We start from the raw sequence: 18,751 nt of genomic DNA, 5'->3' as shown, positions 1-18,751 counted from the left end.
TGCTATATTTTTGACGATGGCGAGGGCGGATTGAACATTTTCATCACCGATGTTCAAGGAGAGCTGATTTCGATTGTTTCTGGAACGACGGTGACTGAGAACGAAGATGGCTCAGGAATTTGATTAAACATTTCTTTCTCTATCAATTCTGGAGTAATTGAGATTTTTGAGAATTTAATCTGTGGAATCAGGTTTCATAATCATTTGATAAGTGGTCGTAGAAGGTGCAGATTCTTACACCGCAACGGACTTCCTTTTGTGGGTTTCTGCCGACCGGGTAAGTTGATCACTTATCGCTGATGCCGCTTATTAAAACAGGTTAATTACTGGATTATCTCAGGAAACGCTCACTACCTCGCTTGGTTATCAGTTCTATCCAACGACGACTTCAACAACGACGACGACGATTTCCACGACAACAACGTTTGTTCCTTTCACAACGACAACTACGAGTAGGGCTCCGAACAATAAACACTCTCTTCCCAAAAATGCAGCAAAACCAATTCTCTGAGCCACTAAAAAGACAACAACAACCACCCCAAACTGCTACGACTCCGATTGCCAAGCTGAATGCGACGGAATATTCGGCCCAGAAGTCCGAAGCTGCTTCTGCAACTACGAAGGAGACTGTAGATTCTGCGCTTTTGGCGATTTCTTCATCAAGGATCTCGATTCTTGCTCAAGCACAACGACAACTACAACAACGACGACAACGACAACAACGACGGCGAAGTTCTGCCTGGACATTCAGTGCCAACAAGAGTGTGACATGACGTTCGGGGTGAATATCGCGAGTTGTTACTGTGACTCAAAAGGGGATTGTGCTCTTTGTCCCGGAGGGGAGAGCTGGAATCATGCTCAGGATGTTTGCTCTGGCGAAGGTTTTTTCTCATTGTCGATCGTTCTTACCTTTTGCTCTAGCAACAACAACAACTACGCCTGTTCCAACAACAACTACATCCACAACAACGACAACGACAACAACAGGCGATATGGGAAGTAAGTAACTCTGTACATATCGAAGCTTTTGAACATTTAGTTTTTGTAACAACTACAACTTCAACGACAACAACGACAACAACTCCGAATTGCTATGACTCAGATTGTCAAAATGAGTGTGATGGAATTTTCGGACAAGGAGTTCGAAGCTGTTTTTGCAATAATGAAGGGACTTGTCGATTTTGCTCGTTTGGACAGATTTTCGACAAAGATCAGGATACCTGTCTCTTTACAACAACAACGACCACAACGACTACCACAACGACTACAACAACGACAACGACCACAACTACAACGACGACAACAACAACAAGTAACATGAATTTACCAAAATGCCTTTTATTCATCAATAGTTCTCAATTTGTAAGAACTATCCCTAAATTCTCGAGTTTTATAGCTTGCAAATCATTCATCTTCACCAAGCCAAGTCCAAAATCTAATTCTGACGGTTTTGTTTTCACAAAATCAGTGAAGCAGTGGCGGCCGCTCTGTATCCTTAATTGCTTTATTGAATCAGAGTTTTGTCTCCCCAAATATTTTTATGAAAGCAATTTTGCGTCCCAGATCTCCCCTTTTGTCCTGCGTCGTCGTAAAAATGCCTGAATAATAAATCGACGTCCGGGGCGCACTACACCGAGCCAAATGAGCGTGATATTTTACAAACGCAAGAATTACAAAGAAAAAACGCTTTGAGAGACATTTTTTCGTTTTCGATAGTTTTCTGACGAATCGGTCTTACGAAAAGCTATTCGTATATTTGCGCTTTGATAACGAGACGCGGAAAGGGAGTATTTGACGGAAGCAAATATTTGGAGAATTTCGTCAAGCAGTGAAAAAGCCAGAAAATCGAGGTGGTTTCATTTACCGATTGAGAGATTCACCCTGTTGGAGAAAATCAGAATAGAATGATGAAGAAAAAACACTAAGAAAATTACGATGTCAGAAGAAAAACGGTACGATTCATTTTTAAATGATCAGAGACAATAAAAAATGATCGAAAGATAATTCATAAATTAAATACTCGTAAAAATCGTTTCTAGCGAAACTCTGTTTTTCCTTTTAAAAATCTTAAAAATTTAATTCATAGTTCAAAAACGTAACTCTATTTTTGCGTAAATTATGTACGATTCTCGACGTAAAAATATGAAAAGGATTTGAAAGTATTAAATTTTTCGTTCTGACGCTCATAAAATCAATTTTTCTCTATTCATCAGAATAAACTTCTCAGTCATTTTCCTACAAAAAAGCAAAAGCAAATTTTTACGTTTACGCTGCTATGGGAACAAAATTCATCATTCGATGAACGACTTTCCATAAAAACGAAAACAAAAAACTGTAGTTTCCTTTTTAGCAAAGAAGATATGCAGACGAAAGTGAGCTCAAAAACGAGAAGGGTTGTGATTGATTCAGAGAGATGGAGTGGACCTTCGCAGATTCCGAAATTTTGGCAAGGGAGCAAAAAGAAGCTGTGGAGTAATTACGCGAACAAAGATCATGAAATCAATGAAATTAAGGGAGGTGATTAATAGGGTCGGCCAAGAAAAAAGTGAAGTCTCATTTCAGCGAATTTTATTGCAGTTTCTGATAGATCTCGACGAGGCGATTGACTTAAAATTAGCATCAAATTACTCAGAATTTGATTCTCCACAATTTTGAACAGAGATTTACTGTACTTTCAGTAATTCTAGAAATTTCGGATTACGTAACATATGAAATATACAGTTTTCAATTACAGATTTCGGATCTTTCCGCTTATCCCTTTAACATGATTCGGGTATCAAAATGACCGCCTTGTCAAGATCTACAAGAATCTGCAATAAAAAGGAGTGAAAAATATATCTCAGAAAAAAATTTTACGAAAAAACTGATTTTTCAATTTTTTTGGGCGGAAAAAAAATTCCCAAAAATTTTTTTCGAGATTTTTTTTGAAATTCTCTTTTAATAGCGCCCCTTCAATGACCTCTGAAAGTTTGAATGAGATTTGAAGACTTCACCCTTTTTTGGCCTACCCTAGTGATTAATAATTGTCTTTTCCAGGATTTTTGAGGAAAAAGGGATTTTTTTAATTTATTTAATTTAATAAGATTTAATTGAATCAGTAGCGAGCCAATCAGATTTCAATTTATCCTCTAAATCATCAGAATCTGATTGGCTCTGAAGATTTTCGGATCATTTTGATTTGCCGAATCTAAAAAGAAACTACTTTTGATCACAAAAAAAAGACCTCAAAATACAACATCCTCACCTTCATCCCCCTCAACCTCTTCATCCAATTCCACCGCTTCGCCAATATTTATTTTCTCGTCATGGTTGTTCTTCAATGCATTCCAATCATTTCTTCCGTCAATCCAGCCGGCACTGCCATCCCCCTCATTCTCGTACTTCTAGGTCTTGGCTTAATCTTCTAACAACAATTTGACTAATTAGTAATTACGAGATAATGCTAGCACTAAATCATGTCTTTCAAAACCGAGTGGTGAGAAAGGTTAAGCCCTTCAAAGTGACCATGATTAAAGACGGATACGATGATTTGCAGCGCCATCGCCAAGATAGATTTTTAAACAATAAGAAAGTCCTGAAAATTCTCAAAAATGGCCAGCTAGAAATCATTCCTTGGAAAGACGTCATGACTGGCAATCTTCTCTTGCTCAAAAAGGATGAAGGAGTGCCTGCAGATGTGGTTCTGCTGGCCTCGGAAAATGAGGATGCAGTGGCGTTTCTAGAAACAGCTGAATTGGATGGAGAAACCAATCTGAAAATAAAAACGGCGCTGAAGGAAACGACCGAGACGATCGATTTCGACGACTGGGAGAATCAAGATTTTGCGAAACTAGTCAAAAACACGGACGGAACAAGTATGGATGTTGAGCTGCCAAATGACCGCCTCCCCAAATTCGACGGAACTTTTAATTCAAAAAGTGGCAAGGTCCAAGTTTCAAACGACAACGTCCTCCTTCGCGGAACGATTCTGCGAAATACTCCTTCAGCAATTGGCGTCGTAGTTTACGCGGGACCAGACTCGAAATTGATGAAGAATGGCGGAAATGCCCGGTTCAAGCGGACTAACATGGATCTCCTCATGAATCGCCTCGTTATTATTATTTTTGCCATTCTTGTTTTGTTCGCCTTTGGCGCTACTATCGGCCATATCGTGAGCGAATTCAACATTGGGATTTATTTCCGACAATTCAACCCCTGGGATAATGAAATCAACGATGATTGGATGGAGGTAGAAGACTGGAGTAGCCTAGCTTGGACGCCTTGGAAATCTGGAGCGCTTATTTTTTGGTCCTATACAATTTTGCTCAACACTTTGGTCCCGATCTCCCTGTATGTCTCTGTAGAAATGATCCGGCTCGGACAAAGTATGTTCATCAACTGGGACCGAGGAATGTACTACGAGAAGAACGACACTCCCGCAAGTGCTCGATCAACAACACTTAACGAAGAGCTTGGTCAAGTGAGCTACATCTTTTCAGACAAAACCGGAACACTGACGCAGAATATCATGGAGTTTAAAAAAGCTTATATCGGCGGGCGAATCTACGGTAATGGTTCACGGCCAGTTGATTTTTCATGGAACAGGCATCATAATGGCGAGTTTACTTTCACGGATCAGAGCTTGATCGATGATTTTAAAAAAGGAAACGAGCACGTCGACCGCTTTTTGAAAATACTGGCCTTGAATCATACTGTTATGCCGGAGTATACAGAAGTGGATCTTGACGGAGTGGGTAGTCCAAAAAGCATGGTTTATCAAGCACAATCACCAGATGAGGGAGCCTTAGTTTCAGCAGCACGCGCTTTTGGCTTTGTCTTCACGAACAGAACTACTGATACAATTCAGGTTTCTCGGCTGGATGAAACAATGACGTACGAGGTGCTCCATATCGCGGATTTCGACAATGTAAGGAAGCGAATGTCCGTTGTTATCCGAGAAGGAAATGGTGGCGGTCAAATTATTGTTTACACAAAAGGAGCTGACAGTACTGTTCTCTCAAATCTGACGAAATCGACGAATGAAAATGTCCGAAAAGGGACTGATGAAGCCCTGACTCGATTTGCTGAAGATGGGTTGAGAACTCTTTGCCTCGGGTACAAAAATTTGAGCGAAAACGAGTGGCAAAACTGGCACGAAAAGTATCACGAAGCTGCAACATCTATGGAAAATCGTGATGAAAAAATCTCTGTTGTTCATGAAGAGCTCGAGTCTGATCTGATCCTTGCTGGTGTTACTGCCATTGAGGATAAGCTACAAGATGGCGTTCCTGAGACTATCAAGCAAATTCTTCTGGCGGGAATTAAACTTTGGGTCCTGACGGGGGATAAATTGGAAACTGCAATAAACATTGGTTATTCATGCAATTTGCTTGCGAATGAAATGACAAACGTCTTCGAAGTCTCGGAGGAGACCACAGAAGAAGTGAAAACAACCCTCGATCAAATGAAGAAAGAACTGGACTCTGGACACGGCGATTATGGCCTGGTCATAACCGGCCAAGCCCTCGGATTCGCGATTTCGGACCATCATGATTTATTCCTCGATGTTTCCAGAAAATGCAAAAGTGTCATTTGCTGCCGAGTCACTCCGCTTCAAAAGGCTCAAGTTGTAGCGATGGTGAAAGAGGCAGAAAAATGCATCACTTTGGCGATTGGAGATGGAGCGAATGATGTGTCGATGATTAAAGAAGCGCATTTGGGAATAGGATTGTGGGTTGAAATCATGGAAAAATGTTTGTTGAAAATAGCAAAATTATTTTTAGAGGTTGTTTTGAAATCTCCCATTAATCGTTTTTTAACCCGATGACAGGAATAACCGGTCTTGAAGGAACCCAAGCTGTCCTCGCATCCGATTTCTCCTTTGGTCAATTTCGCTATTTGGAGCGACTCCTTCTCATCCACGGCCGCTACTCGTACTATCGAATGGCCATCTTTCTTGACTACTTTTTGGTCAAAAACTTTGCTTTCACTTTCTGTCAATTTTGGTTTGGAATCTTTTGCTTGTGGTCTGCTCAAAGTGTGTATGAAGATATGATGATTGCTTCGTATAATGTCGTGTATACGTCCATTCCGGTGCTGATCTTGGCGATTATGGACAAAGATGTTAATGAACGAAGCTCGCTCAAGAATCCGAAGCTTTATACTCTTGGTAAGAAATAGGTTTATTTTTGACTTTTGCGAGAATAAAGATTCATAAGAGAAATAAATGGAATGATTTCGATAAACCTGGTTCAAGTTAAACATAAAGACTCAGATTTTCGTTTTTTAAAAAAGACTGAGTATAAAAAAAATTTTTCATAAATATGGTTTTCTGTTAACTTTCTTCTTTCAAGGCCAAAATGATTCTCTTTTCAACATGTCACGATTCTGGTTCATCCTTGGCCGGGGACTTGCCATCTCTGTCTTTTTCTTCTTTGTCTCGTATTTCTGCCTCGAAGAAATGGAAGAACCAGCCGGTGACCCAATGGACATCAACGTTTTTCAAGTCACGATGCAAACGGGAATTGTTCTCGTGATGACGCTTCAAATGTGCTTTGATACGAAGAATTGGACAATCTTGAATGTTGCTGGTAAGGAATTGATTTTTTGACTTTGTTTTGATTTTTCAGCGATTTTGGGCTCTGCGGTCGCATACTTTGTTTTCTCTGGAATGTACTACTCCAAAGGTATGGAAGAATAATTTTCGAAATAAAGATCGTCAACTTCAGGTGCTTACGCTCTCTCAATCGACACATTCAAACTCATTGGCGTCTCTCCTCATGTCTGGGGAGTCATTTCTCCATGGCTCGTGATTTTCCTCGTTCTGGCGATCTATTTGATCTTCGTCTTGGCTTGGAGATTCGTCCAGCTTTCGTACTACAAATCTGTGCAAGATAAGGTAATGCAACCCAAAGAAAGAGTGTGTAACGAGTTCTAAAGGCTTTGGACGCTCAGATAAAAGAAAAGGCGACGATTAAAAAGCAGAAGCTGGAGGTTGAAGAATCGAATTTTTCAAGAGGATCGACGAGAAGACATTCCAGAAGATCGATGCACAAGACTCAAAGTTCCTTCGCTTTCGCCACGGGTTTCAATTTTTTCTCATTTTTGACTTGATTTATGACAGATTTTCGGCAGAAAAATTTGTTCTGCGAGAGAAAGCTTCATTTTGATAGGGAATGGCTTCTTTTCTCGACAAGTTTGAAACCCTTTTACCAGCTGCATCTGACAACAAGCCCGGTCAAATGATCCGAGAAGGAAGTTTGCGTGTTTCCTCAATACGTTCACCAAAAATGAGAAAACTGCCCGAAGATGCAAGCAGTCCAGAATTAGAGGCATCTCATGTTAAATCGTACGCATTCTAATTTAAAAGGATAATTGTAAAATTAATAACTGTAAAGATCTAGAATCTAATCAACTTCTACTGTGCCTTAGCTTCAAAAATATTCATCAAGTTCAACATAATAATAAATAAAAAGAATGTATATTTAAAGCTAATAAATAAATAAAACTGATATTTCTTCAAAAACGAAATTCTACTGTTCATACTCAACTGTATCTTTTGACTACTGGCTTATTCGCTTCAAGCTTATAAAAATGACAATAAACAATCGACACACTAACTTGTCTCTTTCATCATCGTGATTTTTTATAAGGGCAGAAAAAACCGGAAATCTTGATGAAAAATCAGTTAACCTTTTTCGGAAGCGAAAATGAAGTGCTATAATTTCAATCAGCGCGGCTTTATAACCCTCATCACGAGGTGTCAACCTTCCGGCCGATTTCTTCGCCGATCCTTTTTTTTATTATCGGCGCTCATGCATCAAAAAGTTCAGGCAAAAAATCATTCAAGAAAATTTCTTGACCGAAAAAACTCTCTTCGATTTTTCGGAAAAAAGGATGAAAAAAGTTGTATTTTTTGAATGAATTCATCCGTCAGAACTGGGCGAAAATTTAAGTTTCATAAGAAAGAGTCCCTGCCAGAGCCGATGATGAGGGAAACAGAAATCGACAAACAGAGAAAATGTTTGAAAAAGCCGATTATAGAGAGTTTTTGCTTTTGCTGCTCACTTTCAGGAAAAGGGCTGATTTTTAAGGCTATGGTCCTAAGTTAGGGTTCGATCTGTTTCTGCGGTAAAAAATCATCCCTTTTAAAAGTTGGGATAATGCTGATTGCCCTTATTCTCCTCAGCTTCGATTTGGCCGGAATCATCAAAACTGCAAAAAACATGAGTTCAGATGAAGAAAACGATATTCCAGAAGTCGATCATTTGATAATGGTGATTGGAATCGTTGTTGGAGTCCTGGCGCTTTTGGGACACTTTGGATTATTTATTGCCTCTTGCTTGATGGCTGTTCCTGATAAGCACAGGGGATTTTTGAGAATAGGTAGGGTTGATATTGAATGATTGAAGGAATACTAACTTCTTAGGATTATTGTGGATTTTTCTCGCGCTACTCGGCCTTGTATATAAAGTTTTTGCCGCCGCGTATGTTTCACTGCCTTCTGAAAACTACGAATTCGTCTTTACGATTGTCGATAAAGAAATTGTGGGAACAGCTGGTCTAGCGATTCAATGGGCTTTGACCGGGATCTACATTTTGTGCTTTGCTCTTGGTTGTGTCTTAGTGATTTCACAAGCGACAGCGTTGAAGAATGCGGTAATTTTCTACTCGAAAATGCCTAAATAAAGACTCAAAATGAAAAAAAAATTAAACTAATTTTTTTCTAGAAATCATCCGAAATCGTCGAAGAGTCCATTTACGACCGCCTAGCGAATCTGATCAAAGTCCAGCCAAAAGCATCAGGCGTCAAATTAGCCCCAATCGCGCGACCTTCCATTTCTCAGCCGCCAATCGTCCGCCAAATGACCCATGAACGCGTGGTCATAAACAGTCACGAGCAGCAAAATGAGCATGAGATTAATGAAGATGATGAGTCCACTTTTTCGGAGACTGTGGATGGTTTGGATAGTTGCTCAGAAGTGAGCTCAGTACCTGTGCCGAATTTTAAGCCACCGTCTGTTCCTTGCTCAATTGTTAGCTTGAGACAATTAGGTAAAGCTTTAAACAATTATAAGTCTTTTTTAATGGCTATTTAGAGCAACCAACACCCGCACCTCCGCGCTCACACCAACCGTCTCGCCCGGTCTCCACATTCGAAAGCCTCAAAGGATCCGTCAGAGAAGAATCAATCCACGTCCCGACTCGCCCTCCTCTCAGCACCGAACATGAAATTCTACTCACAGAAGAGGCAGAACGAATTTATGGCGAGCTGAGATACCCTCGATCGAATGCGAGATCAAGTCATACCAGTAGTAACACACCGAGTTTGAAATCATGGACGAGTACAAGCTCTGGAGCGAGAAGCGAGAATAGATCAAAGTTGAATTTGAAAAGCAGGTTCAAACCGGTGGTTGAAGAAATTCAGAAGGTATATTTAGCAAGGCGAAAATCGAGGTTATTCTTTTTATTAAGGAGCATCCTCAAGAACTCGCTCATTCTCAAAACATCCGCCCTCTGAGCCGTCCAGCTAGCCGTCAACAAAACCACGAGCAACGAATTACAAACGACTTCCGTCAAAGTTCTGATCCTCTTCCTCCTATTCGCGTGGTCAACTGTGAACACCACGATTCCAGGCCAACCTCGAGAAATGGCAATAAATTGGCAATCATTGCGACCCCGATTTTGGACTCGGAACAGACCTATTACGAAGGAATTCCGCCGATGGTTTGTCTTGGCGAAGTTCATCTACCGGTGACGACGAGGAATTCTTATCCAGAGTTTCACAACTTAGAAGCAATTCGAAATATTCAATAAATTTCTATCAAGAATCACCTTTTCTTCTATTTCTATTCGTTTGTCGGGTCCCTCTTTGCCACTAGAATTGAAAAGCCTTCCGGCGATGTCACAATTTCTTTAAAAAATAAAAACTTCTTTTCTGATAAAATGTTTGATTCGAGAAAGATTTTTGCATTTTGCTCATTTTTAGTTGGATTCTTATTCCTTGCGCTTCTATATTTTGATTCAAAAGCGAGCAGATTCATTGAAGAGGAAATCAACAAAGAGAAATTCGTTGCATTATTGAAGGAGGAAATCGATGAAGTTTCAGAAGATAGCTCACTAGAAAGGTTAAACGATGAAGATGATGAAAATTTGTGCAAAGAACTTGATGGCGGGATTCATTTTGAAAGTGCTTTTGACAGAAAAGATTATATGAAAGGGTTTGAAATTTCTATAAGTATGCTAATTCAAATTATTCTATTCATTTTTGTCAACATAATTGAAGCCCAGAAAGGTTAAAAATCTGCTCAAAATGTTACAACGAGGAACCAGTCAAGCAAATTTTCGGCGAGAGGAACTACTGCAAAAGTTTACCGGAGAAGGCACCTTCTTAATGACAAATGAGCTTCTTTTGACCGTGCCAAACAAATGTGCTTCCCAGCTGATGTACCAGTGGGCTCACAAAACGCTCGACCTGCCCCCTATAAAACCAGACATCCAATTCAATAGAACGGCCTTCTTACTTGGTTTACCACAGGAACCTTATTCAAGCCGAGATGCAGTGACAAAATACACAAAAAGCCAATTCCAAGATGAAGCCTTTTTGGGGAAGTTTTGTGACGATTCGAGCGAAGAAAATTCGATTCCAAAAAGAGTGCTGTTTGTCCGTCATCCTTTGCTGAGACTCATTTCCGCATGGAACGACAAATTCAGCATGAAAAACGTAGACAATGCATCAGGAGCTTCTTTCGGCTACAAAAATTTCATCGCGAGAAGCCCGTTTTTGAGGCCAGAACGTCAGAAAATTCAGCAAATTTTTCTCGAAGCAGGAGAAGAAAAATGCGCAACTTCGGTCAGCCCGAACAATAAATTTTACCAAGGCTGCCTTGAAAAAATTGCAAATCATTCTGCTTTTCTGGATGATCCTTATTTAGTCAGCTTCGAACGGCTGGTTGAATACATGCTTGATATGGAAGAAATGGGCCGGAAATCAACCACAAATAATCATTTGATACCGATTGTTCAGACGCCAGACTCAAATTTTGAATTTGACAATCGGTAAATTGACAAACTAAAACTCAAACTTACCCTTTTTTTCAGGAATCCCTGCTTATACAACAAGTACGATGCGGTCGTCTCAGTCGAAAATTACAAAGCTGAGTTCGCAGAAATACTCGATTTTTATCCGAACATCACGAGGCCTGACGATTTTGGCGAACTGAACCACTCCGTCAACGGCGGAGTTTCAGGTTCGATGAAAAAACTGCAAGAAAAAGTCCACGAAGTGATGGACTCAATGCCCTTGGAAACGAGAGAAAGGTTAAAAGCGTATTTTGGTAGAGACATGACGCTTTTTGGGTACCATTGGAATACGACGACGAATGATATTGGCTTCAAATACAAAGGATGAATCAAAATTACATGTACAGTGTATACTTACTGTCTTTTCGTTACGAATATGAAATAAACAAACTCATAGAAGAAAGATCCTTTGATGGCATGATTTATTGGGGAAATAATGATATTAAAAACAACTCACTGGGAATAAAGAAACGAAATAGTTGCAAAGAGACATAGTTAATAAAGCAAAACATAAATAAAAAGGTCTTTTGAACTCCAGATAAAGATTGGCTTCGAAAATAGGTGGCAAATTTAAGCATCGTCTTCTTTTGCTCCTGAGACTCGTTCTTTTTGCTTCTCTTTGCTAAAAAGGGTTGAGAATAAAAAGATTTGTCATTTTCTTGATAAAAATTTCTTAATATTGAAGCGAAAAAACACTTACTAAATATAGTATCCGCCACCACCAGCACCGCAGAGAAACAAGAATCCAATCACCACGCCAGCTGGATTTGTGTCGACGCCAAATTTGTGCAGAAATCTTCTGAAGGGGGAAATTTCTTCGAATTCTTTTCCTTCATCTTCTTTGGTCGGAGTTCCAGGCTGGAGGAAGTTTGTTTGTTGTTGAGCATGAGCCAGGAGAAATTGTGTTCCTATAATTGATAGTTTTGATAATAATAAAAGAAGCAAAAATTTTAATAAAAAAAATAAAATTTTTTTGAAAATTTTTCTGAAAAGAATAATTACCCAATAAAATTGCACTTTGAATCGACAACTTCAAGCTCATCTTCTTTTCTTCCTTCGTCTTTCTCACTGAAATTCAAGAGACTGGCTGTACTTTCCCGTTTTTTCACGTTTCTCTCTTTTTTACTCGTGAGGTGAGTTTCCTTTAGGCTCAACGTGAAGTTTGAGACCGAGTGAAAAGAAGTTTGAAAGGTGGATCCACTCAGTGCGTCCGATCGCAATCGCCCTAAGGCCAATTTCAATAAGGAATCCAAATTAAAAATCCTAACCCCCCATGTATTCATGCTCGTTGGAAAGAGCGTAAAAAGTTACGTCAGAAAAAAATATTTCTAGAGGCTGAGTCATCAGAAATGACGTCATGGCGGGTGATTGAAGTTCCAAAAGTCCCAAACCTTGGTTCCCCTCTCATTTTTTTTCCACAAATGGAAAATTTGAGTTTAATACACGAAAATGATCGCCTTGACCTACCCGAGGTGAAGAGTTTAATACGAAATATCCAACTCTAGAAAAAAAATTTTTCTTCCGATTTTTTCAAAATTTTTTCCGAAAAATATAGCTCTTCACCTCGGGTAGGTCAAGGCGATCATTTTCGTGTATTAAACTCAAATTTTCCATTTGTGGAAAAAAAATGAGAGGGGAACCAAGGTTTGGGACTTTTGGAACTTCAATCACCCGCCATGACGTCATTTCTGATGACTCAGCCTCTAGAAATATTTTTTTCTGACGTAACTTTTTACGCTCTTTCCAACGAGCATGAATACATGGGGGGTTAGGATTTTGAATTTGGATTCCTTATTGAAATTGGCCTAAGGCCAACCTTCTAAGTACTAAACTGTTTGGACTTATCTCTGCTCAAGGCCGTCAGTAAGTCCTCTGCGCAGACTGATAATGATAGAGACCTCTTTTGGTTTTGAATAATTATTTTATTATCTGATTAGCAATCTTCTTTTTTAAAATATTTTTTAGATTCTTTTTTTAAAGACTTGAAGCAAAATAAGGCAATAAAATAGCTCTGAAATAATGCAAGAGACTCTGCAGATACAGGAGTAACGGTTTATTTTCAATAAAAAAATAATGAAAGCTCAAAATTTATCAAATTTCGTTTCTTCGTCTCTAAAGCTAGCATTTTTGTTTCCAGATTTGACATTTAAATCTGTGTTCTCTTCAATGTCTTCCGTTGGGCTCCAAGGCAGCCAAGGAACCATTGTTTTCGCGGGCGGCCTTTCTTCATAATCTTTTCTCGTCATTTTGACAATTCCGGACAAAACAAGCGCAAGAACTGTTTTGAATTTTCAAAATCCCGTTTGACAATTTTTGACGGGAAAGATCGTTTTTGAAAATCCGTTCCGAAAGTGGTCACAAAACCAACTGTTCCAACATAGCAATATGAGATTTGGTACAGACTTGCGATTCCGGGCAATTCAGTTTCTTCTTCTTGAGTAAGAACGGTCTCTGTAACGTTTAGTCCACAAGCTTCGGTGGAGAAGTCGAGTTTACCGATGAACTCGTTACCAGCTGGATACTGTTTTGACCCAAAATAAACCTAAAAGCCTTTATCACATTTAATCACCAAAAAAAACCTACCCATCCAGCAATGATAACACCAACAATATCGGCAATAAAAACTCCGATCGGCTCAGCAAACGGCACGAGTGCGCCCAAAAAGAAAACAGCCATATTTGGTCCTCCAAGAATCCCAAAAAGCGACAACGCCGCTTGAAGAAGTCCTTCTCCAGCAGCAGCGGCGATGTAGCTCATTCCGAGGCAAGCAAGGCCAAAGCAAGCTGAGGAAACTTTGGTGACGATGGTATAAAATCGGTCAGAGGGATTGAAGATTTTAAAGAGTTTTTCGTTTGGCACGAGAATGTCGGTCACGAGACATGTTGCCATAGAATTTATTCCAGAGCTAAAATATATCATTTTCTAGAGGAAAGAAGAGGTCCTTTCATACCTGACTGTAGAAAGAGTGCCTCCGTAAGCGCCAACAACGATAAGACTCGCCAATCCAGGCATATTCTTGAATCTCTGAATCGCCAAGTACGGCGCCAATTGGGTTTTTGCGTCGACCCAGCCGGCTGAAAGAGGATCGCAGCAGGTGAAAAACTTGAGCATGACAAGTCCAGTGAAGGCCGCGAGAAGGAGAATTATCAAGATTCCGATGAAGCCACCGTAAATTGCTCTTTTCATGTCTTTTGTATCTTTTGCGGAAAGCATTCGCTGCGTAAAGCTTTGGCTTCCGACGAATAAGTTTCCCCAGGTTCCGAAAACGCCGCCGAAAACGATCGCCCAAATACTGTGTCGGTATCGAGGATCGGCTCTCCAATCAAATTCAAGTCTTCCCTCTTCAACTCCGTTCGACCAGATTTCAGCGAAGCCAAATTCAGCAAGACCATCGATGCAGATCGTGACAAAGCCACCGATCATGCAGATTATTTGAAGAGTATCAGTCCATACAACAGCTTTGAGTCCGCCGATTGAAGTGTAGAAAATGCAGACCGCACCATTCAGCCAAACAGCTGCCCAACGGTTCAGGCCTGAAAATTGGAGGTAGATAAAAAAGAGCTGTTTTTAGATGCAGGAATATAAAAAAGGGTTCCATGAGAAAAATATTCACCTTCATAAAATGAAAACAGTAATGTTCTGTGAATTTATCTCAAATCGTGTATTACTCTCTAAATATGAGTAATATAACAAGGCATAAAGAGATTGCTTCATTTGAGCCGTAACATTTATAACGAACTTTTACTTTAATAATTGTTTCTTCTCTTTACCTGTAACAGTTTCCAGCGCCAAAGAAGGTGTGTAAATGACAATACCAATATAGGCAATATTCTGCAAATAAAAAACTCCTAGTCCAAGATATCTCACAGCATTATTGAACCTCTTTCCGAGATACTCATAAGTAGACGTGACTCCAGTTGCGCGGTAAAGGGGACCGAAGATTTCAGCGGCGAGAATGGAGGATAGAAGGAGGGAGATCGCGAAGAAGAAATACATGATGCCGAAAATGTAGACTTCTGCCGGAACACCGAGGACAGTCACGGCCGAGAAAAAGTTGTAGCGAGAGAAGCGGCGATTGGAAAGGGGGACACACTTCCTCCTCCCATCATGTATACTTCGGAGCTTTCCTGGAAAATTTGTTGTGAAGAGAAACAAGAGAAAACAAACCTTCCGATCCTTCCAGGCGAAAAAAATGCCGATAACTCCTGAAAGCGCTAGCATTACTCCCAAAATAGCATAATCAGCCGCTTGAAAGCTCGCTTCGGGATCATTCAGCAAATCTGCATCTTCACAACTCCGATTTTCCATGTTTCAACTTTCTCTTTTCTGTCTGGGCGTTGTCAACAAAAAAAAGTGTAATGTACAGATTTAGGTTAAACACTGCCGCTGGGCAATAGAACGGGCCTAAATCTCCTTTGAAAGAATAGGTACTCAAACTGAGCGTCAAGTGTTTACGGAGAAAGAAGGACAAAGGCAACTGGTTTTGATGAGATTTGCGATTTTATCTTCTTGGGCCTTCCTTTTTTCTCATTTTTCCGGGGTTTTGATTTTTGAAAGATTATTAAAAAGGGCTTATTTTTTATTGATTTTGTGGAGCTATAATTCACAAGTAACTGAATTTTGAATAAAGAACAAGAAATAAAATTATTGATTTACAGAAAGTAGATAGCAGCGAGGGCCAGAAAGGCCGAATTGAATAATTCTTGAGCTCCGGAAGCTCCGAACACTTTTGGGGCTTCATTTGAAAGGCGGATGATTGTTTCGCCGTCGACAATTTCTTCTTTTGTATTTGCTCCATCCGGAAAGTTAACTTCAACGCTTAGGTCCTATAAATAATTATTGTTAGAGATAAGGAAAGAGATATTTACCGAGTATTCAACTATTTTTCGAGTGTTTTCTAGAGTGTTATTTTCATCGTCAGTTGATCGTCGTCGTCTTGCGCCACTGGTAGTCGTTGTGGTGGTAGTGGTGGTCGTCGTCGCTGTTGATGCCCCTTGTTGATTAATCCAATTTTCAAAAAGCTGCTGATTTCCGATTCCATTCAGACAATCAGACGTTCCAAGACAATAATTTTCTTCGTTCGGGTTGCACAAAACAAGGTCAAACTAAACGAATACTCTTCAGATATTAATATCAAAATTTTTACCGTAAAATAAAGAGAATTTGAGCTTTTGAATTTGAAAACACTCCAATCAAGTATTCTCGCCTGAGAATACACAATATCAGTAAGAAAAAAATTTGATTTAACGCAGCCATTTTCTACAAGATGAATTGTTTTCTCCCCCGAATTCGGTCTAAAATTTTTTTATCTTTTTCTGACTCTATTTAGATCGCACCCAATCCAAATATTTTCGATTCGAAAGCTTAAATCGCCACCGTACACGTTATTCCATTGAATTTCGTAAACATCGCCAACTTTCACATTGTCACAATTAACGCAATTTACAGACCATGTAGAACGATCAGATGATTCCAATGTTAAGGTATTCGGTGCCGGGATCATAGAACTATCCAAAGTCAATGACTCGTTCACCTTCAGCTTATCGGCATCGTATAATTGCTGAAAACAAGATAATACTCATCACGTAATCTTTTATTACCGCCATTTGTTCGAGATCTGTCACGCCCTGGAACTCGCATTTGAAGTTGAAATCAAAATAACTCTCAATGTCATCATTTCCCTTATTACCGTTAAAGTTCTTACCGTATTTCCGTAAAAATAATCTTTCAAATAGACTTACAATTAGGTGCTCTAAGATTTGACCAGCAAGGTTGAAGTCAATAACCGTCTTGTCATTTGAATCAGGGTAATTTGGCGCTACCGTGCATTCATCAAATTTGACTGATTTTTCAATAGCATTTTTGTTTAAATTCTAGCCTTACTTTCCATAGGAGTCGACCCTTGATCAGCGACATTAAATTCACAGCTTGCCTCTCCTGAGCTTCCAAAAACCATCGTCTCATTCCAATCGCTGCCTCTATTCCAGTGGTAATCAAAACAAGTCTGATTAATGGTCACCAGAAAACTGTAATTGGAGCAATCGATACTTGCGAAATCAGCTTTTTGACATTGTGCCCAGCAACCGGCGAAAAGGATGGAAGGGAAAACCTGCATAAACTATTCAATACTGTTCATGTTCTGTGAAAAACTTACCTTCATGGCCACTTCCTTTCTCTAGGCGCGCGTTAAGGCTTGAATCGAAGCTAGAAAACGCAATTAACGCTGCTAGATTGTTAAAAAGTCCCGTAAAATCAGCATAAAAATTATTAGATCGACTTGACGATGCTCTTGCCCAACCTTGATTTTACGATCATCTACTTTGAGGCAGAAGTCTTATTAGTATTAGAAGTCAGATTGAGACCGATGACTAGGTTCGTGAGGACTAGGTTCGTGTGACTAGGTTCGTGGGTGCCATGTTGGAAAAAATGGTTCGTGTGACTAGGTTCGTGAAATTTGGATTTTTATATGTATTTTTTGTATCTTCTCCATTTTGGGGCAGTAAGGCAAATGGGTTGATGACTAGGTTCGTGTGACTAGGTTCGTGAAATTTTATATAGAAAAAATTTTGGGGCAGTAAAGGAAACGGGTTGATGACTAGGTTCGTGTGACTAGGTTCGTGAAATTTTAAATAGAAAAATTTTGGGGCAGCAAGGGAAACGAATTGATGACTAGGTTCGTGTGACCAGGTTCGTGAAGACTAGGTTCGTGGAGACTAGGTTCGTGTGACTAGGTTCGTGAAGACTAGGTTCGTGATGACTAGGTTCGTGTGACTAGGTTCGTGGAATTTGGATTTTTATATGTATTTTTTGTATTTTTAGCATTTTCGGGCAGTAAGGGAAATGGGTTGATGACTAGGTTCGTGTGACTAGGTTCGTGAAATTTTAAATTGAAAAAATTTTGGGGTAGTAAGGGAAACGGGTTGATGACTAGGTTCGTGATGACTAGGTTCGTGGCACTAGGTTCGTGAAGACTAGGTTCGTGATGACTAGGTTCGTGTGACTAGGTTCGTGAAATTTGGATTTTAAAATATTACAAATTTTAATTACTACAGAAACTCATTTGTTTGAGGAACAACGAGAGAGACTTATGATTCTTACTTGATTCGAATTAATTGAATGAAGATTGTTTCATATTTAGCAGCCATGCGTGCAAATGAATGATGTTTAGAAAGAAATAGAACTTAATTTTATTTACTTTTAGAATGTTATGCTGCGTGTTAAGCCTAGCGGCTCATACGGGGGGGGGTGGGGGTGGGATACTCATTTGGCAAATATAGTCCCACATTTTCTCCTTTTTTTAATTTCACGAACCTAGTCACACGAACCTAGTCATCAACCCATTCCCCTTACTGCCCCAAAATTTTTTCTACATAGAATCTCACGAACCTAGTCATCAAGCCATTTCCTTTACTGCCCCAAAATTTTTTCTATATAAAATTTCACGAACCTAGTCACACGAACCTAGTCATCAAGCCATTTCCCTTACTGCCCCAAAAATTTTTCTATTTAAAATTTCACGAACCTAGTCACACGAACCTAGTCATCAACCCATTTCCCTTACTGCCCCAAAATATAGGGCCATTTCAATACTCTGGCAGAACCCACCACGAACCTAGTCACACGAACCTAGTCCTCACGAACCTAGTCGTCATTCCCGTGAGATTAGAAATTTATCTAATCTGATCTTATA

General features: G+C 39.7%; 6 protein-coding genes and 1 long non-coding RNA gene across 7 annotated transcripts; 4 read left to right on the top strand and 3 right to left on the bottom strand.

Moving 5' to 3' along the window:
• Positions 1-520: 520 nt before the first annotated feature.
• LOC145701192 (uncharacterized) lies at positions 521-1,366 on the top strand. Its single transcript, XM_081778418.1, has 4 exons — positions 521-881; positions 922-999; positions 1,040-1,312; positions 1,353-1,366. Exons 1-4 carry the CDS (start codon positions 770-772, stop codon positions 1,364-1,366), a joined length of 477 nt encoding a protein of 158 aa, XP_081634544.1. The 5' UTR covers positions 521-769.
• Positions 1,367-3,189: 1,823 nt separating this feature from the next.
• On the top strand, positions 3,190-5,921 carry LOC145703751 (phospholipid-transporting ATPase ID-like). The gene is made up of 2 exons (XM_081781142.1): positions 3,190-3,387; positions 3,501-5,921. The coding sequence occupies exons 1-2, from the start codon at positions 3,306-3,308 to the stop codon at positions 5,804-5,806; spliced, it is 2,388 nt and encodes a 795-aa protein (XP_081637268.1). The 5' UTR covers positions 3,190-3,305; the 3' UTR covers positions 5,807-5,921.
• A 2,227-nt stretch (positions 5,922-8,148) lies between these two features.
• On the top strand, positions 8,149-9,803 carry LOC145703754 (uncharacterized). Its single transcript, XM_081781146.1, has 5 exons — positions 8,149-8,364; positions 8,408-8,637; positions 8,709-9,033; positions 9,078-9,409; positions 9,454-9,803. Exons 1-5 carry the CDS (start codon positions 8,205-8,207, stop codon positions 9,793-9,795), a joined length of 1,389 nt encoding a protein of 462 aa, XP_081637272.1. The 5' UTR covers positions 8,149-8,204; the 3' UTR covers positions 9,796-9,803.
• Positions 9,804-10,331: 528 nt separating this feature from the next.
• Positions 10,332-11,389, top strand: LOC145701190 (uncharacterized). The gene is made up of 2 exons (XM_081778417.1): positions 10,332-11,037; positions 11,080-11,389. Exons 1-2 carry the CDS (start codon positions 10,373-10,375, stop codon positions 11,387-11,389), a joined length of 975 nt encoding a protein of 324 aa, XP_081634543.1. The 5' UTR covers positions 10,332-10,372.
• Positions 11,390-11,466: 77 nt separating this feature from the next.
• LOC145703763 (uncharacterized) lies at positions 11,467-12,228 on the bottom strand. The gene is made up of 3 exons (XR_014134381.1): positions 12,064-12,228; positions 11,762-11,969; positions 11,467-11,683 (listed from the first exon to the last, which is right to left on the bottom strand). It is a non-coding gene; the product is annotated as an uncharacterized LOC145703763 (long non-coding RNA).
• Positions 12,229-13,099: 871 nt separating this feature from the next.
• On the bottom strand, positions 13,100-15,370 carry LOC145703753 (sodium-coupled monocarboxylate transporter 1-like). The gene is given in 6 exon segments (XM_081781144.1): positions 13,100-13,603; positions 13,645-13,966; positions 14,012-14,594; positions 14,832-15,110; positions 15,113-15,188; positions 15,229-15,370. Coding segments are annotated over 6 exon segments (1,701 nt in total). The 5' UTR covers position 15,370; the 3' UTR covers positions 13,100-13,303.
• A 287-nt stretch (positions 15,371-15,657) lies between these two features.
• LOC145703756 (uncharacterized) lies at positions 15,658-17,305 on the bottom strand. The gene is made up of 8 exons (XM_081781148.1): positions 17,216-17,305; positions 16,945-17,170; positions 16,803-16,903; positions 16,662-16,742; positions 16,398-16,621; positions 16,208-16,355; positions 15,930-16,166; positions 15,658-15,887 (listed from the first exon to the last, which is right to left on the bottom strand). Exons 1-8 carry the CDS (start codon positions 17,219-17,221, stop codon positions 15,714-15,716), a joined length of 1,197 nt encoding a protein of 398 aa, XP_081637274.1. The 5' UTR covers positions 17,222-17,305; the 3' UTR covers positions 15,658-15,713.
• Between the last annotated feature and the right edge of the window lie 1,446 nt (positions 17,306-18,751).

This window comes from Oikopleura dioica, chromosome PAR (genome assembly GCF_907165135.1).
Source record: "Oikopleura dioica chromosome PAR, OKI2018_I68_1.0, whole genome shotgun sequence".
NCBI classification, from domain to species: domain Eukaryota; kingdom Metazoa; phylum Chordata; class Appendicularia; order Copelata; family Oikopleuridae; genus Oikopleura; species Oikopleura dioica.
This window is presented reverse-complemented; position numbering and strand designations above follow the sequence as displayed.